This window comes from Notechis scutatus, chromosome 15 (genome assembly GCF_049901735.1).
Source record: "Notechis scutatus isolate UNSWTSFEM ecotype Mainland chromosome 15, rNotScu1.2, whole genome shotgun sequence".
Lineage (NCBI taxonomy): Eukaryota > Metazoa > Chordata > Lepidosauria > Squamata > Elapidae > Notechis > Notechis scutatus.
The window spans coordinates 9,106,333-9,131,457 of NC_142023.1; the positions used below are offsets into that span (position 1 = coordinate 9,106,333).

Genomic DNA, 25,125 nt, shown 5'->3' on the forward strand with positions numbered 1-25,125 from the left:
GAATTTAGCCTCCTCCCTCCTGAAAATTTCTGACACTAAACAAGACCATTGTTAAAGCAAATCCCTGCCGTTGTTAAGCCGGTTACAAAGGTCGTTAAGCAAAACTGGCTTTCCCATTGACTTTGGCTTTGTCAGAAGGTTGCGAAAGGGGATTGTGTGACGCTGGGACAGCTTATAAAGCGAACCAGTATAAAATGTTCTATTGATGGCATTTAGCGCCAGCAAGATTGGCAAAAACGTAGCCAAAGAGGGCATGCAAGCAGACAGATGGAACGTTCTTTCACATGTAGTGGCAATGCCCCAAAGCCAGAAAATATTGGGCGGAAGCTACAAAGATGGTTTCAGGAGATAACAGAACATCAAACAGAACTTAAACCCGAAGTATTCCTACTGGGAATAATTAAAGGGAAATTTAGCAAACAAATCCAATCCATCATATTGCATACAATAAAACAGCAGCGAGGATAGTTCCCACGCAGGGTTGGAAATCATAAAACCGAAGAGATGTTAATAGAAAAAAAATATTAGAAGGTGCTGAGATGGACAAACTTACAATAGAACTAAAAGGCAAGGAGGAATTAGAAAGCTATGCTAATAGATAAATGGTACAAGTGGACAGAACATAGGAATAAGGATGAATGTATAGAAATAAATGTAGGTAAATCTATGACACAATACTGTTAACAATGTAAATAGAGATTTGCAATTTGGGGGGAACTAAAGAATGTCGCAATTGCATGATGCTGGGACACTACCACCGTCGTAAATACGAGTCAGCGTCCAAGCGTCTGAATTTCGATCGGCGTCACAACGATGGTGTGTAAAATTGTAGCAAGTCCCCCCCACCTTTTTTTTTCTCCCGGCGGGTGTTGTTCACTTCCAATTGTGGCAAATCGGATTGTTGGATGTTAAAAGCCTCGGATGCTCGAAATGAAACGCGCACGAAGCGCCCAATCATGAAAGACTTCGCCCAAACACCTGCTGAATGTTTTTTTTTTCCTTTTTTTTAATATGAATAATCAAAATATATATTACAGTTTCTGGTTTCGTCATGGGGAGGGGGGAAAAAAGTTCATTTGGGATTTGTACAGTTATACACAATCTTCCAGAAGGAAAAAAAAAAAGCAAAGGTATCGAGACTTTTATTTGTGTGTGTGTGTGTGTGTGTGTGTGTGTGTGTATTACCATTTCTTTGCCACAATCCCTTTTGTTTCTAACTTCCTGCCTTGTGCAACAGACAAATACTAAAATGCTCTTTCGAATTTCGTTTGGAAAAGAAAAACAGAAAAGAAAAGAAAACACAAGGGGGGAAAAAAGAAACTTTGGGTAACTTCCAGTTTGAGTAATAATAACCTTTCACATTTTTAAATAAATACTCGGGCTTTGACCTCCCCTCTCCTTCCAAAAGAAGAGGGTGGGGCAAAATAAAAAATCAGCTTTAAATTCTTGAAGGCAGTCATAGCATTGATCTGGAGGAACGTGTCCAATGGCAAAAAATTTTTTTTTCATTGGTGTGATTTGACCATGATTTAAAGGTTTCCCTTTTGGGGGTTTTCTTTCTTTGCTCCGTGCAAGCTCTTTCTTCCCTTCGGCTGGGAGGGGTCCTCTTCTCGCCAAATGCTTCCCTTCCCCAATCCCACATCAGAATATTAACACGAATGGCCCAGTTTACAAATTAAAATAGTGCAAGCTTTTTTTTTTTTTTTTTTAAATTGTTATTTGAGAAAGAAAAGTAAAAACTATCCCAGGAAAACGAACAGGCCACCTTATCCGTTGAGATTCCCAGTGACGAGAGGGGGGAAAAAAGAGAGAGAGAGAGACCTTGGGAAGATTCCGGGATTCCTTATCAAAACATGGTCCCCTTTGGAATCTGGGTGGAAACGGTGCTAGTTTTCTAAACGAAAAAAGCAAGAGGGGGAAATCTTTTGTTTGGGATACAACAAAATAATAATAATAATAATAATTAATAATAAGAATATGAGAAACACATCCAAGTCATTCTCCAAAGCACCCTATTAGTCGGATTAATACCGTATTTACACAGAGGGAAACTGAGGCTCTCCTCCTCCGTCGCTGGGATCTCTCTGGCCCAAGAGGAGAAATACATTCAGTGGGGGAGTTTTTTCCCGTGGCCCCCGGGGCTCCCTGGAGCAGAAACGGCCGGCCTTGGACTCACTTCCGTTCATCGATGGTCTTGATGAACTCCACGGCGGCAGTGAACTGCATCCACCAGTACGACTCCTCCCCGGTGAGAGAGTTGGCGTAGAAGCTGCTGATGTACTGGACGGTGGAGAGGAGGCAGGGCGGGTTGGCCTGAGGGGGAGAAGGAGGAGAGAGTTGAGCTGGATGCTGGGTGGGATTATGATTTCTTGTTAACGTACAGAGGGAGAGAGGAAGATGAGAAAGAGGGAAGGAGGCAGGGAGAGGAAGGAAGGAAGGGTTACGAGAGAAAAAAGATGGAAGAAAAAGAGAAAGATTCCAGCAGGGAGGGAGGGAGGGGGGAAGGAAGGAAGGAAGATGAGGATGGACAGAAAGAGGAGGGAGGGAGGAAGATGAGAAAGAGGGAAGGAGGCAGGAAGAGTTACGAGAGAAAAAGATGGAAGGAAAAGAGAAGGATTCCAGCAGGAAGGAAGGGAGAGAGAGAAGGAAGGAAGATAAGGATAGACAGAAGGAGGAGGAAGAGGAGGGAGGGAGGAAGAGAGGGAGGGGAAAAGGGAGAGGAAGAAAGGAAGGAAAGGAGAGAAGGGGAGGAAAGAATGGAGGGAAGGAGGGAGGAAGGAAGGAGGGAGGATTGGAAGAAGGAAGGCTGATCTTCTACAAAGGCCTTGTCCAATTAGATGCAAGGAAGGACCACAAATCAAGTCAACCTCTAGGGACTCCCTTGAAGTTCGGTAGCTCCCTCCCTTTGGTAGCTCCTCCTCCTCCTCCTCCTCACCTTGATAAGGACAAAGACCAGCACGGGGACGAAATCATCCGCTCCGGGGACCGAGTCCTCGTTGGCCAAGCTCAGCAGGTTCATGATGGTGGAGCACATCCTCAGGACGCACTGCAGCTTGTCTCGGGGGGTCTTGTAGGCACTGATGGTGCAGATCTCGGCTTGGGCCGATGGCCAGGGGGCTTCCCGCAGGTAGACCTGGGAAGGAAGGAGGGGGGTTGCTCTTGAGGGGCCTCATCCAAGCCAGTGGAGAAGCTCCCTTCTTCGGCTTTGGAGTCCCCAGGTCTGAAGGAGCCCCCCCAGGTTCTCTCAGAGAAGCATCAAGCCACATGGATCCACCTCTGTGGTCATATCTTCTCCCTCACTAGCAGTAGCTATAGCCCTTAGACTTATATATCACTTCCCAGTGCTTCCCAGTGGTTTAGAAAGTCAGCCTCTTGCCCCCCAAGAATTGGGGTCCTCATTTGACCGACCTTGGAAGGATGGAAGGCAGAGTCCTGGCAGTCGGCAGAATTAGCCTGCAATGCTGCATTCTAACCACTGTGACCCCATGGCCCTTCCTGCCTGCCTACCTACCTTCCCGCTGTCCTTCTTTCCTACCGTCCTTCCTTTCCTCCTTCTTTTCCTACCTTCCTTCCTAATTAACTCATGAGCCTTGAGCCAAGTTTCAAAAGAAATCCAATTATTTATTAGGAGCAACACGCTACTTCAGGTGCATGCTCGCCCTTATTTACGCCCCTATGGCCTTTCACTTTTCCCAGGGTGGCAGCTTCCAACGAGGCTCCGCTGGCCTGGGACACAATCTGGAGAAAGGCATGTGCGGAATGTGCTTCTGGTCAGAGCAACCGAGCTTCTCCATCAGATCTCCCCCCGCCCTTCCTGCCTATGGCAACTCAACAGCAGGCCAGGAATGCTTTACGAGTTGACACTGCCAGTCTTCCCCTCTTTTGGGCTCCGTTCTTTTTTTTCCTTTGCACAATTTTTAAGCGCGCAATCACACTTCCCGTTCTAGCATCCCGGACTTTGCAATCGGAAGGAAGGGATCCAAGCTGAGAACTTGGGAGATGGGAGATTACCTCTGGGATCTGAAGGGCTTTATGGTTTGCCGTCACCACTTTGGACAATCTCTGGATATGATCGTGGAGAAGCCTGTCAATAAACGGAAGGATGAGAGGCGTCAGCATTTCTCTCCGTTAGCCCGATCCCCGACTCAGCTCAGAGACCACTAAGGACCCCTCATTTTAACCCCTGAGCTGCCAATATCCTCCTCGGTTGAAATTGGGGACCGAGGGTCCCCCAGAAAGGCCTTTTCCCCCTCTGCCTGGACGGAGAACCTCCCCCCCAGGGCCACAAGGAGACTCACTGATCCCGCAGGATGTCCCCGTCCTGGTTGGGGTAGAAGGCCAGCTTGAAGATGCGGTTCATGACGCTGCGCTCGATCACCAGCTGGGCGTCCTGCATCTGCTCCTCGCTGGCGTTCTGCCAGATGACGTCCTGGGCCATCGCCCCATAGAGGAACTGCAGGAAGTCTTCCACCTGGGCCGTTTTGTCGTCCGCCGCGGTCAGCTTCTGGAAATCTGTGGCCAAGGAAGCCGAGGAGGGTTAGCGCTAGCAGCAGCCCCTTAGACCAGGTCTCCCCAAACGTGGCCACTTTTAAGACTTGTGGATTTCAACTCCCAGAATTCCTCAGCAAGCCAAACATGGCAACCCCAAGACTTGTGGACTTCAACTCCCACCTACGCTGGCTGGGCAATTCTGGGAATTGAAGCCCACCCATCTCAAAGCCTGCTAGCTGAGGAATTCTGGGAGTTGGACTTATACGCTGCTTCGCGGGGCTTTGACAGCCCTCCCTAAGGGGTCTAGAGAGTCGGCCTCTTGCCCCCCCAACAATCTGGGTCCTCATTTGAGCGACCTCATATCCCGTGGGGTCACGGCATCCTCTTTTGTGGCCTTCTGTGACGAGCCAACTCCGTGGGGGAGAGAGCCACGTTTGGAAGCCACATTAGCGCCAGAAGCTCCCATGCCACTACATTCCTGTGCCTGGGAAATTGGGGGGGGGGACTTTGTAGAGCGTATGTAGTTAAGACATAATAGCTGGAGAACTGGGCTGGGAAGCAGGTTAGTGGGGTCGCGGGGGAGGGAATGGGGATTTTGCAGTATATCCTTCCCCTGCCACGCCCACCAAGCCACGCCCCTCCCACCAAGCCACACCCACAGAAACAGTAGTTAAAAAAAACAACAACCCTTGAATCCCACCACTGCACCTCACCCTGAATGAATTCCCTGATCTTGGACTCTTTGCTCTCCAGCAACAGACGGACGCAGACGTTGGTGAAATAGTGATTGGCCACCTCCTTGTCCCTCAGCACTCGCTGCAGCAGCCGTTCCAGGTGGGCTTGGGTGGTCTGGAGGCCCTGGCGACAGCGGGTCAGGTAGGTGAAGTAAGGGGCCCGTTTCCTACAACAGACAAGGGCCCCCCCTTGAGCAGACAGTCCCACCCTGGACTTTCAGGGATCGGTCAACTCTGGTCTGAGGGGCAGGTTGACCGATGGGCCCCTGGCCCAAATCCCTTCCGGAGGGGCTTTTTCAACCTGTAATCCTCGGCGATGGAGGCCAGCAGTTTCCGGCAAGTCCGGTTGTCGAACCGGCCGACGCAACGCATGGTCTCTTGGAGCTGGGCCATCAGGTTCTTGTCCTGGAGGTTGATGGCTTCAGCCAGCTGGATTTTGAGGAAGCAGACGATTTCGTTGTCTGGAAGGAAGGAAGGAAGGGAGGAGGGAAGAAGGAAGAAAAGAGAGGGGAGGAGGTGAGAAGAGAAGGGGAGGTGGAGGAGGAGGAGGAGGAAGAAGAGAGGAAAGGGAGGAAAGGAAAGGAAAGGGGAGATGAAGGGAAGGGAAGAGAAGGGAAGGAGGGAAGGGAAGGGAAGGAAAAAGAAAGAAAGAAAGGAATGGAGAAGGAAAAAGAAAAATAAAGGGAAAGGAAAGGAAGGGAAGGAGAAGGAATGAATTGGGGAAAGATGAGGCATCCAAGAAGCATCTTGGGGAGGGCACCCCAAATGGAAAGGAGGAGGGGTGGGCAGATGAAAACCTTGGCAGGGGGGCTCCCTGTGGGGAGAGGGCCCCTCCAGGCCTCTCACCTTCAGGGTCCGTGTGGTCGGGAGGCCGCCCGCGTGGAATGGGACAACACCGGGAGGGCTACGGAGTCGGCGGAGCAGAGCGCCAGGCGCAGCTTCTTCTTGGCGTCCCTGTCGAGAGCGAAAGAAGCACGTGGGGAGGGGCTCCTACCCCCAAGAGGCCCCCCAGGACACGCGGTTGGAGGACAGGAGCTTCCTATGAAAATCCCCCCACTGCCCTTCCACACACACACACACACACACACACACACACACAGGTCCAGGCAAGAAGCGAGTCACTTTCTGGAATGGGTTTGGCCAGCTTTGGCCTCAGAGCCTCAAAAAGACCTCTGGAATTGACCACCGTAATGGAGGTGGTGGTGGTGGAGGAGGAGGAGGAGGAGGAGGAGGAGAGGAGGAGGGGCTATGAAAGTATTCTTCAGCAAGGCAATGGCCCACGCAGTGAGGAAAAGGTGTGGAGAGTAATTAATATTTCCTTCCTTCCTCCCCCCCTTTTTTCTCCTTCCTTCCTTCCTTCCCCTCCATCTCTTTCTTTCTTCCTTCATCCCTCCTTACTAACTTCCCTTCCACCTCTTCTTCCTTCCTTCCTTCCTCCCTCCCTCCTTACTAACTTCCACCTCTTCTTCCCTCCTTTCCTTCATTTTTCCCTTCCTACTTCCCTACCTTTCCTCCTTCCCTCCCTCCAGATTTCCCTGCACACACACACACACACACACAGAGAGAGAGAGAGAGAGAGAAAAGAGAGAGATTGATGAGAGAGAGAGAAGAGAGAGAGAGAGAGATTGATGAGAGAGAGAGAGAGAGAGAGATGAGAGAGAGATGAGAGAGAGATTGATGAGAGAGAGAGAGAGAGAGAGAGAGATTGATGAGAGAGAGAGAGAGAAGAGAGAGAGAGAGAGAGAGAGAGAGAGAGAGAGAGAGAGAGAGAAGAGAGAGAAAAGAGAGAGAAAAGAGAGAGAGAGAGAAGAGAGAGAGAGAGAGAAACCCCTTTTCTATTAGTTTTCACTCATCCCAAGGTACGTAGGCCTGCCAAGTCCAGGCAAGGAATGGAACCGACCCAGTGAATCCAATGTCAGGAGAAGAATCAGCTCAGCCCCAATGGTGTCTCCTCCCCCCCCCCCCCCAACTGCTTAAAAAGAAACCCAAGGGCATCTTTCTCTCCCCCCCCCCAATGCTCCCTCCCCAGGCTGCGCTTGAGCCCATCGAAGCACCTGTAGGAGAAAGTGGAGGAGTCCTGCGGCTGAGCTGCCTGGCTGGCCGAATCCGGAAGGTCGTCGGCCGAGATGTTTTGCAAGGCGTCGTGGAGGCTCTCGCTGTCTCCCATGGCTTCTGAGGAGGAGAGTTGAGAGGGAAGGAAAAGCTGAGCGTGGCTCCGGCAGCCCCTTCTCCCCCCCACAAGGAAAGGGCGGACGGTGAGAGGGGGAGGGAGGGGGAGAGAGAGAGAGGGAGAGGGAGGGACTCACCGGTGCTGTCATAATTCACGACGGCCGCCTCGCAAGGGCTGGCGCGCTTGATGGCGTTCCTGTACTTGTCCAGAATATCTTCAGCCGCCTGGGCTTGAGTGCCCAGCCGAGGGCCGGAATCATCTGAAAGATTGGACCGAACCGGAAAACATTGGAACGTTTTTTGGTCCCCCTGGAATCGAGCCCCCTTCCTGTCCTCTTTGGCCCTCGAATTGAATGAGCAGCTTCACCCAACGTGGGGAAAGGAGAGGGTGGCCGAAGATCTAAACATGCTACAGAATTATGTCCCCCAAAAAAATAATAATACTGGAGATGTAGGAGGAGGAGGAGAGAGAGAGGGAGGAGTCAAGAGAGAAAGCAGCCTGGAATCGTTACGTTCCAGTCTGGATTCTTCACCCCTGACATTAGTTGAGTTGAGTTGAGTTTGTCATTGCACCTCGTACAACGAAATCAAACACTATCTTCACTGCACATCATGACCATGGAAGTAAACACAAACACACATCCTTCACACTCCACACATTGAATTGAAAACCCCCGACGCCACACCAACACTGCACTATACAGCAGAATAACATGACATGACTGAGGTCTTTTATGACCGTTACAACTGAACGCCGTAATGGGCAGGCTTGTCATTAGAGGGCTACTTGTGAAGTGACAGGAGGTTAGCAAGAACGGGGCTACAAGAACCGCCGCGACCCCTACAAACCTTGAAGAGAGGGAAACCGGTCGGGCATGAAGTCATCTTTCTCCTTGTCTTGCTTTTCTTTTTTTCTAAATGGAATTGGAGCTGGGAAGTAAGCAAGTCATGTTTTAATTGGTACCAGATCCCCTTTTTACAGGAAGGGAGGGAAGGGAGGAGGAGGAGGGAAGGAGGGAGGGAAGGAAGGGAAGAAATAAAAATATATAGATACAGATACAGAAGGAAGGAGGAGGGAAGGAAGGAGGAAGGAAGGAAGGAAGAAATAAAAAGATTAGATAGATACAGATAGGAAGGAGGGATAGAGGAAGGAAGGAAGAAGGAAGGAAGAAGGAAGGAAGGAAGGAAGGAAGAAGGAAGATAGAAGGAAGATATAGATAGGAAGGAAGGAGGGAGGAGGGAGGGGAGAGGGAGGGAGGGAAGGAAAGAAGGAAGGAAGGAAGGAAGGATAGGAAGGAAGGAAGGAAGGAAGGAAGGAAGGAAGGAATCCTAAAAACTCATTTGAACCTTTTTACATTAAGCATTTGATTCTTTTCCAGAAAAAAAAAAACATTGGGGGAAAAGACCTCTAAGTGAAGAAGGTCTGGGCTCCTGCGTTCCATGGTTTTCCCCACCCTCCGAAATATTCCTATTTGATGTCCTCCCATAGAGACACATCTTCACCCTTCCCTGGAAACTATTTTTAAATTGCCTGGAAGCTGCTTACTCCCCATTCACCAGGAAGCCTATACTGAACCTACATTACAATCAGGAACAAACATCCCCATTTACGGAAAATTAAAACGTCGCGCAATGTTCTAACTTTCCCTGCTTTTCACAGGAGGCCGGACTTGGCTTCTATCACCAAAACTTGGGAGTCGCTTCCATTTGTTGGCACAGCTGCAATTCTTAATCCAGCAAGTTGATGTTTCTCTTTGTTGAAAACGGAAGATTTTTTTAATTTTTTTTTAAAAGGTCATCACAGCTAAACTATGCTTTCACCTTTGGGCATGGCTGAAACGAAACGCTTCCTCCACCAGGGTTTGTTTCTGTCAGATTTCTCATCATCGCTGTCTTTCCGGTCTTCAATCTACGGGAGGAAATGAGGAAATGAGCTGGATTACAACAGGGAGGAGGATCCATTTTCCTCTGGACGGTCGTGAAAGCAGAGGAAGGGATGAAACAGATTAAATAGCCAAGAGATCCAGACACCGTGGCACAGAGTTAGAAAGCTGGCAAGCAAGCAGGGAGGGAAGGAGGGAAGAAGGAAGGTGAACAGGGAAGAAAAGAGAAAGGGGAAAGGAAAAGGAAAGGAAATGGAAAGAGAAAGGAAACGAAAGGAAATGAAAGGAAAGGGGGAAAGGCTCATTTTACAGCCAGTATGACATTTTCTGGTTCCTTCCTGCTCTGTCCTTGCAGGCGTTACTCCTTGATGCCGCCCCACTTCCAAATCCCACCAGAAAAACGGCAGGAAGACTCAAGGGACAGGCCCCCCTACCTCTCCCCTGCAGGAATCTTTGCTCGGAGACGACGACGAAGACTGCAGCCCGGCGATCGCCGCTCCCCCTCCGATGTTGCCCCCGGGCCCTGGAAGTTCCCGCTCCTCGTTTCCCGCTCGCCTGTTCCAGCCGGGATCGCTCATGGGCCTCCGTGCGGACGAGACGATGTCGGAGCTCCTGCTGCGCACCAGCCTTTCCGGGTAGGAGTAGCGCTGCTTGAAGGTCTCCGCGTCGAAGAGCAGGGCCATGTGGGAGGTGAAGTTGGGCAGGCGGGCGTCGCTGCCGCCCAGGCTGCCTTCCAAGATGGGGGGGTCCGGTGGCGGGTGAGACGGCCGGGCGTAGTGGACTTTGGGCCTGACCACTGCCGGGGAAATAGGCCACGGGTCACAAGGGAGCGCAGGGAGGGGGAAGAGGTGGAGGGGCAGCTCGTGAGGGCTTCCCGCCTGGGAGGGAGAGGTTACCTTCATGAGACACCAAGGGGTCGAACATGGCGAGAAGGGAGTCTGCTGGGCAGGGAGGAGAGGTCAAGTGGCTGGCGCCTGAAATGCGAAGGAACAAATGGGAGAAACCATTGGCAACTTTCTTCCAGGGCTGAGAGCCGGCCGGCGACCCGATGCATGGAGTTTAACAGAATCAGAGAACTGGGAAGGGACCTTGGAGGTCTTCTAGTCTAACCCCCTGCTCAGGCAGGAGACTATTGCCATTCCAGACAAGGGACTGTCTAGTCTCTTCTTGAAAACCTCCAGGGATGGGGAAGGCCAAGGGAAACCATCAAAACCAGAAAGGAAGTGAACGGTGGAATCTTTCGGACGTTGCGATGCGACACCCGGAGAAATACGGCCTCCCTCACTTGATCCTCCAAGGAAAGATTGAAGGCAAACGAAGGTCCAGGCAGAAGAAGAACACCGGGGCTTCCAAATCTCTGAGGGACTCATTGAGACAAGAGTCAACAGCACTTTTTTTGTGCAGCTGTTGATAAAAATAGGATCGCCAAAACATGATTGTCAACATCCGATGAAAGATATGGCAGAAGTGGAAGTGGAAGTGAAAGAAGAAGGAGGAGAAGGAGAAGAAGAAGAAAGGAGTAGGAAGAGGAGGAGGAGGAGGAAGAGGAGGAGGAGAAAAAGAAAAGGAGGAAGAAGAGGAGGAGGAAGAGGAGGAAGAGAGGAAGAAGAGGAGCAGGAAGAAGGAGGAGGAGAAAATGAAGTAGTAGTGATGGAGCAGCCACAACTTCTGGAGATAAGCCATCCCACTGATTAATTATTCCCGCTGTCAGGAAATTTCTCCTTAGTTCTGGGTTGCTTCTTTCCTTGATGAGTTTCCATCCATTTGTTGGAAATGGCATAGGGTTTTCCTGCCTGAGCAGGGGGTTGGACTAGAAGACCTCTGAGGTCCCTCCCAGCTCCACTGTTATTCTGTTGTTTCCTTACCGTGCACCGTTTCGTCCATGTCGGGGCTGGTGACCGAATCTTTCCCACCGAAGTCGGAGCTGCACTCCGACCGGAGATCCTCTATCTTGTTCGGGATGTCTTCGGATGTCGCGCTAATCCCTTTAAGAGGACGACAAGAGGCTTCTCGTGAGCATGAAGGGCAAAACTGGAGCCTACCCTGCCAGTTTAGTCAACAGATCTTCTGGGGACGTGACGCCAATTCCCAGAATTCCCCTGAACCAGCCTAGCCACAGCTGGGGATTGTAAAAACGAATGGACACCCTCTAGGTCCATGGACTTCAACTCCCACGATTCCAAGGCACGCAGCCGAGGCGTAACGTAAGGCCTCGAAGTGCTTTTCTCAAAAGGCAACTAACTGGAGTTCCTTTTTTACTTGAAGAGGTGTCGCTCCTCATCCGAGGAGCTTCTTCGCTTCTGAAGAACTAAATAAGAACCGAAGAAGCATCTTCTAAAAGTCCAGTTGCCTTTTGGAAAAACCCCTTTCGGACAACCGTGAATAAAAGAGCAGGATCTCCATAGACCTCGAATGCAGGGACTTCGAATTCCCAACGCCAGCCTGGGTGCCGCTAAGGATTCCGGGAATTGAAAACCTTCCGCAATTCTCTGTGGAACGGAGAGAAGGCAAATCCAGCCTTCTCACCTTAAAGTTAAGATACCTGGTTCAAAAAAAGCCCAGATATATTCCTGCTTCGCTGCTTCCTCTCAAACCGAAGCAATCTGACCCCGTGCTAAGGCAACCTTCCCTTTCCCTCACCTGAGACCACACTGAGGCCAGGTGTGCTGGGCCGGGAACTGACTTCCCTCACATCGGTATCGTCGGAGGCGCTTCCTACCCCTGAGCAGCTCTCCAATTCTTGCAGCCTTTCTTCCTGCTTCAGGTCTGGAGCCTCTAGAGAGGAGAGGGAAGAATCAGATTCACAACACCTGCCATCCTCACGGTGCCTTGTTCAATGACCGGCCAAAGTCACAACAGTGCTGGCGGGGGAGGGGGGGGAGAGAAAGGGACTCACAACAGTCCTCGCACTTACACACCGCGACAGCATCCCCGGTGAACAAAATCTGGATGGATGGCCTTTCCTTCTCTTTTTTGCATAGCCACTTTGACACACACACACACACACACACACACACACTTTTAAGATGGCAACAGATGCCAAAAATAAAGAGAAGGGACTGTTTACAGGTTACGGAAGGTGGAGAAAGGAGAGCCGTCGGCTCCTCGGGGGGCCCCTTTCAATCCCATTTCTCCGCCACTTGGAACGCTAGGATTCTTCACCTGAGTCACTTGGCAGGACCTCCACGCTCCACGCTTCGCTGGTGGTTTCTGAGATGGTGGAGCCTGTGCAGGGGTCAAACAGCACCGAGCTGGAACCGGGCAGACACAGCAGGTTGCCCAAGACGTTTTCGGCGGCGGCCCCTGGAGGGGACAGAAGTCGTCGTGAACAGGTCGCAAGGAGACACGTGTGTGTGTGTGTGTGTGTGTGTGTGTGTGTGTAGAGGGGGGTAGTAATAGGTAAGTAGGTAGGTAGATATACAGATGACACAGATATAGATAGAAAATAAATGACACAGAAGAATAGATTATGGATGGATGGATAGATGGATGGATGGATAGACAGACAGACACAGTCGGTAGAGATAGATAGATGATAGATAGATAGACAGACAGACAGACAGACAACACAGGATAGATTAATTATTGATAGATTGATGATGGATGGATGGACGGAAAGACAGATTGCAGATGGATGGATGACACAAAAGAATAGATTGATGATATATGATAGATAGATAGATAGATAGATAGATAGATAGATAGATAGATAGATAGATAGATAGATATTGCTAGAGAGAAAATTCCCTGAGGATGGGCTCCAACACGAATTCGAAAGCTGGGAAGAGAAAAGCTCCAATCCCGGTGATCGACTCCGATTGGATCCTGCCACATTATCCCAGGACAGGTAGATTCCACCTTCATCTGCGACGCCCTCTATATATCCAAACTTCCCCCTTTCTCCTCCTGGCTCACCTGTGATCTCCTGCAAACGGTCTTCATCGATATTGGGGTCGAAGTCACTCCCCAGCACGTCCGTGCTCCAGGTCTCGCTCACGGTTTCCGAGATGTCCCGGTCTTCGGTCAAGCCCATCATGTCACGGATCTCAAATTTGCGGAGCTTATCGTCCAGATTGTCCTGGGTAGTAGCTGTTTTAAAAAGCAAAATACTTTCTCTTGAAAACCAAGGACATTCTCACACCCGGTCGGAGAAAGGCGGAGGGATATCGGCAGGCAATGAGACAGCTCCGTGATTGGGCTGTGTGACTGATTGGTTGGAGAAAGTGGCCAATGTTTACTTTTAGTTGGGTGAAAAACCGTGGGAATCTTCAGTCAGTTTTCACCAGAACTGTGCCAATGTGATATATCTAATAAAACTACTTGAGGAATCCACATGCCTCAGAGTTTTGTTTGCTATCAGTGTATTACTTGGAACCCTGACGGCACAAATATATGCCGAGGAGCACAGAATGCTGTTGCTTTCCGACCAAAGTGGTGCCTATTGATCTACTCGCATCGGCATCCTTTCGAACTGTTCAAGATGGGCAGGAGCTGAAGCAAGGAACGGCAGCTCACCCGCGCGGCACTCGGGACTCGAACCTGTCGAACCGTCAGCTGACAAGCTCAACGTCTTTAATCACTGAGCCATTATGCCTCCCCCACCCCACCCCAACCGCCTCTTGGGAGATATTTCCGCTAGATAACTTTCCAGGATGCTTCTCACCTTGTTCACGCTCCAGAAGCTGCAAGGCCTCCACTCCGTTACTTTCTGATGGGCCAGCCCCCGATTCTGAAACGGATTCCCCTTCTAAATCCAGCGAGGACACCGAATTGGAGCGATTAGAAGGGCCTGTTTTGGATTGGGAGGGGGGGAGAGAGAGGGGGGCAGTACAAAACACCAATTAAAAGTTGCACCCAGCCGCCCCCCCCAAAAGAGACACACAATAAACACCAACAGAAGGAAGCCAAGGCTGCACAAGAACAACAACAACCAAAAACTGTAAAGGAAAAAAGGCGAGAGGCGCAAATAAAAAAATAACGGGGGCTTTGCGACAGCGGGCCAGAGACAGCAATGCACGAAATGCTCCGTTTGAAACGCGTTTTCTGATGGACAAGCAACAAAAGTGAGCCCTTCACCTTCGGATATGCCTTCCAGATTATCACTGCAGAGGGAAAACCTCAGGGTTTTATCAGGTTTACCGTGGAGTTTGGAATCGTCAACAGGAACTTCGCCTTGACTCCCATCAGCCAGCTGCATGTTTAAAACCTGGGCACAGAGAAGAGGAGTTCCGGCAGTTACCCTCCCCCAATGAAATCATGAGTCTCGAGCCAAACTTCCAAAACTTCCAAAGGATTTATTGGGAGTAAACATGTCTGGCACTGCCTGGGTGTAGCTGACTCTGAGACACATCATTCATTATAACTCTTGACCCTGGTTTTCCCTCCTGCCCCTGGATGTATAAGAATTCATATTCTCCAATGGGACACATCCATAGCCAAAAATCCTCAATCATGTTCTCCAGTTAGAATTTTGCATGGCAGAAACTTCAGTCACCTAGTTACTATCTCTGAAAAACTATTTATGGAATGCGCTTTTGATTTCTAAGCTGCCACACGGCTCTTTCAAACCCCTTTCCCCCACCTCCCTTTCTGTTGGCAATTCTAAAAAGACCACAGAAATATTTTATGAGTTGACAGTACCATTGGGGGCTGAGATGCTTGAATAGACGCATATTTCACATCGCTTACGTACCTCATTTTCTGACATCATTCCAGGCGTGATTTGTGGACCAGTCCCAAGAGAAATGACCAAAACTTCTTCCGGTTGGACTTCCTGTATGGTCTCTTGGGAGAATCCCTCATAATCTGGATGTTGGTCCATCTGAATATTGGAACGGCTCCTACTGCGCGTGGCTGGAACAACCATAAATACATACATATTATAAGTGTCCTATTTTTGGGGGGGAAGGAACATCTTACAATTTAAGACAAGATGGCAGCCGAGGCCAATTCTTGTGATGTGTGTGCAGTCGGACGTCGACCAATAACTGGGAAATTAATATGGGCTAGAGCTACACCGAAGTTACACCGCATTGCAACTGGGCTGCGGTCCTTGTGAAGTGCTGTGAGATTTCAACGTTGCACAAAGCTTTGAAATTCAACAACAACGGCCGAAAATCAGGGCTAAAATGTTACTACACTTCGGCAGAGAATTCCCTCCTATAAGCTTGACAAGATTTAATATATTGAAAGATCCAAGGATCTCACTTTCTCAATAACACCCTTTTAAAGAACAGGTTGTCTGAATTCACATGCAGCACTAAGTTAGTTACTGTCACTGTAGATTTCTTGGGTTGACTTCAACTGGCTGAGACATGTTGTCCTGCAAACCTTCGGTTTAGAAACTCGAGAAGCGAGCTCATCCAACTTTGGCCAAAGGCAAAACCAACCAAGTGTCATGATGTCTTAGAATCCTGATGATTTCTATTTAATTGTTTTAATAAGCCTCAGTGGAGAGGGAGTACTGTTGTGTGTACGCGGAGTCTGATTCAAGAGCTCTGCCCTAAAAACAGCCAGTTTGCTCTAGAGGTTCAGGCACCAGGCTAGAAAGCAAGAAACCACGAGTTCAAGTCTTGCCTTCGCCATGAAAGCCAACTGGGTGATCTTGGGCCGGTCTCAGACCAACCATCCTGGGGTTCTTGTTTTTTGGGGGGAAATAGGCGGATGAAGGTGTGTGGGATAGGTGCATCGCCTCCTTGAGTGGTTTTGTAAAAATGATAATGGCAGGATGCTAAATAAATACATAAAGCTGCCTGGCTAAAAGCGGTTCTTCACACGTGTTCAGCGAGGTAAGCCGGTGTGGAAAGATCAGCTTTGCGTCCTAATCAACAGGAAGGAGAGAGAGAAAAAAAGAGAGAGAGAGAGAGAAGAGAGAGAGAGAGATCCACTACCCACCAAAAGGGGTTACGAGATTTATATGAGCTGTGAGGTTGGTAGAAGAGGTATCCCAGGCAGCGATGGTAGCCAATTGTTGTCCTGGATTGGCCGCATTTGAAGAGAAACAAAAGAAAAATTGTTGAGAGGATATATATATATCCCCAGATCAACTGTAAATTACAAATATACCAAGGAGCAACAGGCAGCCAGGCATTGTCAAAAAGGAAAGCATCCAAAAGTGAAGCCAGCAAGTCAGATTTTTAAACACAGCTGGTCCTCGACTTACGACAGTTCATTTAGTGACCAAAGTCGTAACAGCACTAAAGAAAGGGAACTTAGGACCGTTTTTTCCCAGGCTTACCACTGTGGTCACGGGGTCAAAAGTCAGACACTTGGCAGCTGACTCGTATCTATGACCGTTGTGACTAACTTCACAGCGGCAGTGAAGAAAGGTCGTAAAATGGGGCGGAAATCCCCTCAGTGATGGTCTCGCTTAGCAACATAGAATTTAGGGCTCAACTGTGGGCCATAAGTCGAGGACCGGCTCTGTGTTTTGCCCACCCAACCGTGTTTTTTTTTGTTTTTTTTACCGATGGCCAATCGATTTTTTTTGCTGGCTGGCGTCGTTGCAGGCGAGAGCTGCGGGGTGTTGTAAGGCGTCAACTCCTGGCTCCCACTTTTCCCCGGCTTGTTCTGGGGTAGATTTAAGAGCAGGTTTTCGAGAGCCATGCGGTCTTCCCTGAGCTGATCGCCGGACATGACGTTTCGCATAAAGCTAACCTGAAAATATAGATAGATAGTATTGGCCATCAACAGACACACAGAGATAAATGACATCTACACGCCGCTCAAAAGAGCCACCCAAAAGCCTAAAAGGAAACAAAAGAGACCAAAGCAATCAAATGAACGTTAAAGATTAACGCCAGACCAACAATCAACTAAACAACACCCCAATCAAGGAAGTTACCGATGCATTAATGAGCAGCCCAATCAAGGAAGACGAATCAAGACCACTCCTACCAACACTGACAGGGCAAGACGCTAGTTTATAAACAGGGAGCCAACCCCACTCCCTTCTAGAACTGATGATGTTACTTAGTTGGTGTGTTGTGCGTGGCACAAAGGCAACACAGTCACATAAGCAAGAAGAGTCCCTTTAATACCTCCAACTTTGCCCCCCATGTCCAGGTTACCTTCGGCAGGAGAAAAAACTCTCCCAGGAACAGCCTTTAAGTGGAGGAAATTCAGTCCAAAAACAAAGTACATATAAACTGTAAATAAAAATCCACACAATCCACGCTGCGGCAATTAACTGGACATGGCAGGAGAAGGAATTGCAGACTTGAAAGGCCAGCAAAACACGGAGAGTTGGGAAGACGCCAGGAACCCAGATAAGCCACCACGATGCCAGATAACTCACGATTTGCTCCCAACAACTTTGCTGTGTGCAGCTTCCCTTTTTAAACACTGTGTTCCCAGCTGCAGCTAATGAAGGGAATCAGGGCCCTTTCCTCCCCCATAAGCCAAGCAACTCACATTGCTCCCTTTTCCGTTCCTCTCTGCGTACCCTAGAATAAAGAGGGATGGCCCTGAGTCTTCCTACGAATTCCCTCTCCCTTGTTCTCCCTCTCCCTTGTTCTACCTCTCCCCTGCTCTGCCCAGCCGGACTGTGCCCTTCCCCAGTTTCTTCCACAGCCAATGGAACCACACTCCTTGTGTTAGCTGCTCGGCCTCCCCCTCGGAATCAGATTCCAATAGGGGCATGACAGTTGGGTAGTAAAATGTGTGCCGGCTTAGACAGCATCAAGGACCCCTCCGTCCTCTTCCATTTCCTCCTCCTCTTTCTCCACTCTGCAAACCCCATTCCCTTCTAAACACTGATGGTATTAGCTAGTTTGGTCATGAAACATCTGCAAGGAAACTATCAAGCTCAGAGAGCATCAAGGACCCCACAGTTCTCCTCCACCCCATCCACCCTGCAAACCCCACTCTCTCCTAGCACTGATGGTGTTACCTAGTTTGGTCATGAAACGTCTGCAAGGAAACCACCAACCAACCACCAAGGACCCGAGAAAAAGAAAACGAAAGGAACCAGCTAACGACGGCTGTCTCTTGGGTTCTAGGAAGACTTACCAGGGTAGTAAGTTGGCTGTAGGTCATATAAACCACCGTTCGACTCAGCCCTTCCAGGAGATTAACGGAAGACATCGGCGGGGTTTCTACCGCCCGACCGCCAATGACCACATCCAGGAACGAAGCCACACAGCCCTATAAAGCCACAGCGTCAGTGAAAGCAGACACTAAGGAGGTTAAAAGCATTCAACGTTAAAAGTGTTAATTAGAAGTTGTGGTTTATGCCACGTAGGCAAACCATGATTTAGTGCAATACAGGTGGTGGTATTTTAGTGCAATGCGACCACAGTTGAGCCAAAACTTTTCGTTGCTAAGCGAGACATTTAACTGAGCTTTGTCCTGTTTTATGACTTTTTCTTGCCCCAACTGTTAAGTGACTAAATAAACTATTAAGTCGAGAACCACCTGTCCCTTGCTTCTTCAAGCTGGGATGTTCTTCCTTAAAAATTTCCTTCCACGGCCCCACATTCTCAAATTTGCTTTGAAATGCAAGCCAGCCCTGCGTTCAGAGACTCTAAATGTGGTTCCTGCCACTTGTGGCTTAAGGAACTGCTGGCCACTTCAAACGCAACGGCTAAATGGCTTCTCAGGAGGGTAAAACTTCAAGACAGGAGGGGGAAGCTTCAAAGGTCGCCTTGATTTTGTTACCTTGTCAAACTTCCCCAGGTTGGCCTTGGTGCGGGGATCTCCGTCTTCGGAACCAATCATAGCTAGTTGCTGCAGAAGCCTCCCAACCTACAACAGAAACTCCATTGAAAACATTTCTTTTTTCAACTGGCTCGTCCGTCATACCTGAAAGGGAGGCTTCGGGTTTCATGAACAGTTGTATCTTAAATAGGGAGGGAAGGAAGGGGAGGGAGGGAGGGAGGGAGGGAGGGAGGGAGGGAGGGAGGGAGGGAGGGAGGGAGGAGGAAGGAAGGAAGGAAGGAAGGAAGGAAGGAAGGAAGGAAGGAAGGAAGGAAGGAAGGAAGGAAGGAAGGAGAAAAGATGGATAGAAAAATATTTCGAGAGGGAGGAAGGAAGGAAGGAAGGAAGGAAGGAAGGAAGGAAGGGGAGGGAGGGAGGAGGAAGAAGAATTGGGAAGGAGGAGAGGAGGGAGGGAAGGAAGGAAGGAAAGAGGGAAAGAAGAGAAAAGATGGATAGAAAACTATTTTGAGGGGAAGGAGGGAAGAAATGAAGGAAGGGGAGGGAAGGAGGGAGATGGGAAGGAAGAAGAATTGGGAGGAGGGAGGGAAGGAAGGAAAGAGGGAAAGGGAAAAGGTGGGTAGAAAAATATTTTGAGGGAAAGGAAGGAAGAAAAGAAGGAGGGGGGAAAGGAGGAAGAGGGAGAGAAGGAGAGGGAAGGAAGGAGAAAAGAAGAAGGAAGGAAAGGGATGGGAAGAGGGAGGAAAGGAAGGAAGGAAGATTGGAAGAGGGAAGGGAGGGGAGAGAAGGATACTGTACCTGCATCAGGTTAAACCTTGCCACTTCGTTGATGGGCGCATCTGAAATAATCCCATACTGTTCGGGGTTGACCACCGCTGGGCAGATGAAGCAGGCCAAGAGGAGGTCCGTGCACATGGCCCTGACCTCGCCCACCTCCAGCCGCTCCACGCAGGAGAGCGTCTTATACATCTGGGACATGATCCACCTCAAGCTGTACGGGAAGCAGTAGGTGTTCTGCTTGAGGTAACCAATGAATTTGTTGACCAGGGCCACCAGCTTGGCCTCGTTGGTCTCCACCATCTCCTGGACCCTCTGGCGGAACCGCTCCGACCCCTTCTCCCCGAAGAGCTTCTCCTGCTGGGCGGGCGAGAAGCGCTCGATGAGCTTGTGGGCCTCGGTCTCCAGGTGGTCTTCGTCCTCCACCAGCAGCTGCATGATGGGCTCGTGCAAGGTGGCTGTCAGGAAGAGCTTGGCGGAGAAGAGGCCCTCGGAGAAGAGCTTGAAGAGGATGCTGAAGGCGCAGGTGCCCCGCCTCAGCAGCCGCCGGGGGTTCTCGCTCTCCTTCAGCTCGAACTCGATCAGGTAGCGCAGGACCTGGAGGAGGAAGCTCTCGTCCTCGGCCATGATGCAGTTGCCGTAGAGGGAGGTGAAGACAGTGTGGATGACGCTCTGGATGCTCTCCTGGCTTAGCTTCTCGCCGGCCACCAGGCAGGAGGCGATCAGGCGAGGGTTCTCGCGCAGCCGGTGGAGGAACTCGCCGTAGGCCGTCTCTTGGAAGCCCAGCTGCTTGTAGCCGTCCACAAACTGCGTGTCCTCCAGCACTTTGGCGTGCTGGCAACACTCCGCGGGCGAGGCATCCGCGCTGTAGCGAGGAAGGGGAGAGATTTCCTTACCGAGGGCCCATGCATGAAGGAGGCAGAAGGGCAACGGACAAAGGTCCTCCTCGCCTTGCGACCGGCCCCTTGGAAATACACTCAAAAGTTACAACGATCCCCTCCAGAAGGACTTGCAACCTGTGTCAGGATTCCAGCAATCACCCTAATTCAATCATGATCCTCGAGCCAAACTTCAAAAAACGGAGTGTTTGTTCAGCAGATATATTCTCGGTGTGCCCAGAGAAAGATCTGCCTCTACCTAGGATCGAACTCACAATCCTCCCGATTGTTGAGGCGAGAGCTCCACCTCTGGGCACACCGCACCACTTAATACTACCTGTATTATTATATATATAGTATATATTAGCTCCATTCAAAACATCGTAAATAAAAACGCTGAAATAATAAGATTTCTATCCCGTTCCTTCTAAGGGGGAAATGGTTGGGGTTTGGAGGAAGGCCTCCCGCGTTACCTGGTTATGATTAATCGGTCCAAGTTGATTCTCTGCTGCTTGGAGATCCACGCTGTGTGGTACAGCTTCTCGGCCGTCTTCAGCACCTCGGCGTTCAGCCTCTGGATCAGCTGCTTCTCCGAGTTCACGTAGAGCCGCTCCTGCTTCAGGTGGTGGGCCAAGGTGTGGATGTCCAGCTTGACCATTTTCAAAAGAGGAGGCAGCAACGGAAGAAGTCAGCAAAGCTCGCTGCCGAGGAGGAGGAAAAGCAAAAAACGGAAAGAGATGAACTTGAGGTCCACCTTGGGAAGAAAAGTCAGGAGGCCTTCTCTGTGCACCTTCCAGCCCCCCTTCTTGTCTAACGGATGAAGAAGAACACAGTCAAGTTGTTTAATCAGCAACAGAACGTAGAATAATCGAAAGGAACCCTGGAGGTTTTCTAGTCTAACCTCCTGCTCAAGCAAGACCTTATATTTGCTGTCCAATCTCTTCTCCAGTGATGGAGCAACCATAACTCCTGGAGACAAGCAGTTCCACTGAATACTTGCTCTTATTGTCAGGAAATTTCTCCTTAATTCCAGGTTGGATCTTTCCTTGATAAAAATTTCCACCCGTTGCTTCTTTTCTTGGTCTCTGGTGCTTTGGGAGATAGGACAACTCCTTTTTCTCTCTGATAGCCCCTCAATTATTGGAGGACTGCTATCATGTCACCCTTAGTCCTTCATTAGATTAGGCACACCCATTTCCCTCTATCGTTCATCACACGGTTTAGCCTCCAGACCCTTATTTATTTATATTCCACCTTTATTATTTTTACAATTAACTCAAGGCGGAGAACACACAATGCTCCTTCCTCCTCCTATTTTACACACAACAATAATCTTCTGAGCTGGATCTGGCTGAAAGAGAGCGAGGTTGACTGGCCCAAAGCCACCCAGCTGACTTTCATGGCTAAGGCGGGACTAGAACTCACCGTCTCCTGGTGATTGACTTAAAATCACCCAACTGGCTTCCATGTCTAAGGTGGGACTAGAACCCACGGCCTCCCCCTTTTTAGCCCAATGCCTTAATCACTAAACCAAACTCTAAATTATAGTTACTTTTAGAGACCTTCCAACTCTTGAAGTTCTACACCCCCCGGCGCCCCCCCCCCTCCCCCTTCCCCTCTTGGGGCCTTCAATTTTCTCCTGGGCCTCCCCCCTTTCCCAGCCCCTGAAACCCAACCCGTGTTCTCTACCAGACTTCTGACCATAAGCTTTACGGAACAAAAAGCTCTATATGAAGTTTGATAAAAAGTTCTATATTGCAATAGCAGAAGTGGGACAAATGTGTGGGGATTTTTTTTTTTAAAGAGTCTGATGTTTCACAAAGAAGCACTTTAATCCAAAGGAAGCCATTCAGCATTTTACGGTGGGAACGTAATCTCAAAACAGGCCCTTGTAAAGCCATGTTGTGGGAAGATACGGGAGAAAGAGAGAGAGAGAGAGAGAGAGAGAGAGAGAGAAAGAAAGAGAGAGAGAGAGAGAAAATGGCATCTTGTTCATTCATCTAACCGTGTACATTCGAGAAAGGGGAGGAAATATTTTCTTATGTGTAGAGACATTGATATCGCTCCCTTCAAGGCTGTATCCTTCAAAAGGGGCTTCCAGTGTGAAAGCTATCGTTGGTTTAAAAGCTGATTATTCAGCCACAGTTAAAAATACAGAGGAGGATTGTGGAAGGGACAATCTTCCCTTTAAAGACAATCTTTAAATACAGCTGGCGCAGGAAACGTTCGGCAAAAATGCCAGGACAAAAAAAAAAAAAGAACTTTTTCAACCGACGAAGGAGTCCCTGTGTTTCCACAGGATAATAAATTCCACACAATTGGGGCAGCCACCGAAAAGGCCCCCTTTCTCACCAGATCCTTCCTCATTTCTAACTCCAGACGAGACTCTGATGTCGGCAAACAGGCAGCTTGGAAATGATAGACCTTGTAGCATTGAGGTGGGTTGTGCAGAGCAAACTTGACAAATGATAAGTTTATTATATCAATGTGTGTGTGTGTGTGTGTGTGTGTGTGTGTGTATCCATACATACCAGCCCATCACTTTTTTAAAAAATATATTCTTTGCTCTTTTTTCTCAGTCAATATCCAGAGGGCTGGATCCAAATCTCACCCCCCAAAAAATAAATTAAGAATCAAAGCAAATGCACACGACAGCCATGGATTTGAAGCAGCTCTGGAAATGGGTTGTGGACGATGAGTAAGAATGAGGGTTGAGCTCAGGGAAAAAGGGGAACTAAACCGGGGTGGTGGAGAGAAGGTGCAAAGAAATAATGACTGGGCCTCAAATCTCACTTTCTCTCCTATTCTCTCAGCACTGGATCAGCTGCAGACGATCCTCTTGCTAAGAAACAACCAACGCCGAGTTTTACGGCGTTTCCACAAAAATAGTAGGCGTTTGAATGGGACACCAGAATGAGGGTTGAAAAAGGTTGACTGCACCCTTGGTTTTAAGAGAAAGGGATTTAATCATCATCATCTGAAATGTTTAAAGTTCAGCTTATGAATTCATCAGAAGGAAACAATTATGGGAAGGGGATTTAGAGATTAGATTAGTGCTAGTTTACGGGGTGCAATACTCATGGAATGCACTTTTTAAAAAAAAAATATACACAAAGTGCAGAATAAGAAGGGGAACTTTTCCTGAAATTCAACACAGGTGATCCTCGACTTACAACCAAATATATATTGGCTGATTTATATTCCATTATCAAGCAAAGGATTTCCACCATGCTGTGGGAAGTATGTAGAGAAAGAGAAGGCTAGTTAGTTAAATGTAGGCAGCGCCATCAATGAATAGTGTGTGTGTGTGTGTTCAGTGTGTGCACATACACATACAAAACTTTCAAGATGGGGATCAGGTTCACTCAAAACTATTAGCAGCATTTTACCCTAAGAGACCACTTCATCTGCACAAATATATATTTCGGATATGTTGATCCGAGCACTGAAATGTTCGCATTTTCTTGGAATATGTACTATATACATAGAGAGACTTCATATGCCTGTGTATATGTTTGGTTCTGCTATTTTGTATTTTCTTTTGTTTAATACTGATGTATCATTCCCTCCCATTAAAAAAAATGCAAATATAAAAAAGTATCACAAACTGAAAACAAAACAATACCCACAAGGCAAGTCGAGCCCTACGTTTCATCCGCAAAAACCTGCATTTTTCCTCTCCCAACTTTGGCACAGGAACCTCTTAAAATATCTTCAAAATTCTACTCCAGAACTCTCCGTCTCCTGGTGATTGGCCCAAAGTCACCCAGCTGGCTTTCCTGCTCAAGGCAGGACTAGAACTCACCATCTCCTGGTAATTGGCTAATCTAGCCAGTGTTCTGAGTAGGTATAAGGGTGTCTAATAACGCCAGGTCGAAAGTGGAGCTTAGAAAAATGAAAAACATCCTTCTTCAAACAAGCCAAAGTTCAGAAACCCGATCCGTTGTTTTTTTTGCCGAAGGAGAGAGTTAATTTCTCGGTTTAGTCATTCTTCTTTGCAACCTTGAGTCCTTTCCTATCGAGGAAGTATCCCCAAGGAGGAGATAAGACAAAATATGCAGTGGTGGGGGAAATAAGAAAAATTGTATGAAGTCTGATCTCCAGCACACAGCTGGAAAATTCCTCTTTCTAGCAGAACTTTTACAAAACAGGACCTCCAAGTTTTATGGCTAGTGGAGATTTCCAGGAAGCATTTGTTTTTTTGTTTTTAAAGGGGTTTTAATTTAAAGGGCTATAAAATTGAAGACTTCATTCCTTAAAGTACAGCTTGCTCTGTGAAAAGTATGTAATATTTCTTGGTTGATAGGTCTTAAATGAGCACGGCGTTATTGGGGGGGAAAGGACAATCACTGCTCTTGTGAATTGTGGTTGTGTCTGCATGCGCTTTAGAGCAAGCAGAGAAATATATCCTCTCTTTGTAAAACCCCGGCCAAGTAGTCCTTAACCTACGACCGCAATGGAGCTCCAAATTTCCGTGGCTAAGCAAGGCAGTTTGGTTTTTGCTCCACTGTGCGGCTTTTCTTGCCACGGCCGTTAAGT

General features: G+C 48.7%; 1 protein-coding gene across 1 annotated transcript in view; it reads right to left on the minus strand.

Annotated features, from left to right (window-relative positions):
- Positions 1–986: 986 nt before the first annotated feature.
- Positions 987–25,125, minus strand: part of GAPVD1 (GTPase activating protein and VPS9 domains 1) — a 28,610-nt gene continuing 4,471 nt past the window's right edge. The window contains 27 exon segments of the mRNA XM_087943844.1: positions 987–2,313; positions 2,936–3,133; positions 4,012–4,084; positions 4,299–4,512; positions 5,205–5,392; positions 5,527–5,686; positions 6,072–6,094; positions 6,096–6,179; positions 7,280–7,397; positions 7,532–7,654; positions 8,244–8,324; positions 9,216–9,303; positions 9,712–10,073; positions 10,174–10,251; positions 11,143–11,262; positions 11,918–12,052; positions 12,440–12,580; positions 13,193–13,366; positions 13,941–14,066; positions 14,354–14,483; positions 14,970–15,130; positions 16,172–16,252; positions 16,744–16,933; positions 18,287–18,421; positions 18,935–19,021; positions 19,730–20,573; positions 21,060–21,287. Coding sequence (XP_087799970.1) covers positions 2,173–2,313; positions 2,936–3,133; positions 4,012–4,084; positions 4,299–4,512; positions 5,205–5,392; positions 5,527–5,686; positions 6,072–6,094; positions 6,096–6,179; positions 7,280–7,397; positions 7,532–7,654; positions 8,244–8,324; positions 9,216–9,303; positions 9,712–10,073; positions 10,174–10,251; positions 11,143–11,262; positions 11,918–12,052; positions 12,440–12,580; positions 13,193–13,366; positions 13,941–14,066; positions 14,354–14,483; positions 14,970–15,130; positions 16,172–16,252; positions 16,744–16,933; positions 18,287–18,421; positions 18,935–19,021; positions 19,730–20,573; positions 21,060–21,244 — 4,440 coding nt within the window. The 5' untranslated portion in view covers positions 21,245–21,287 and the 3' untranslated portion in view covers positions 987–2,172.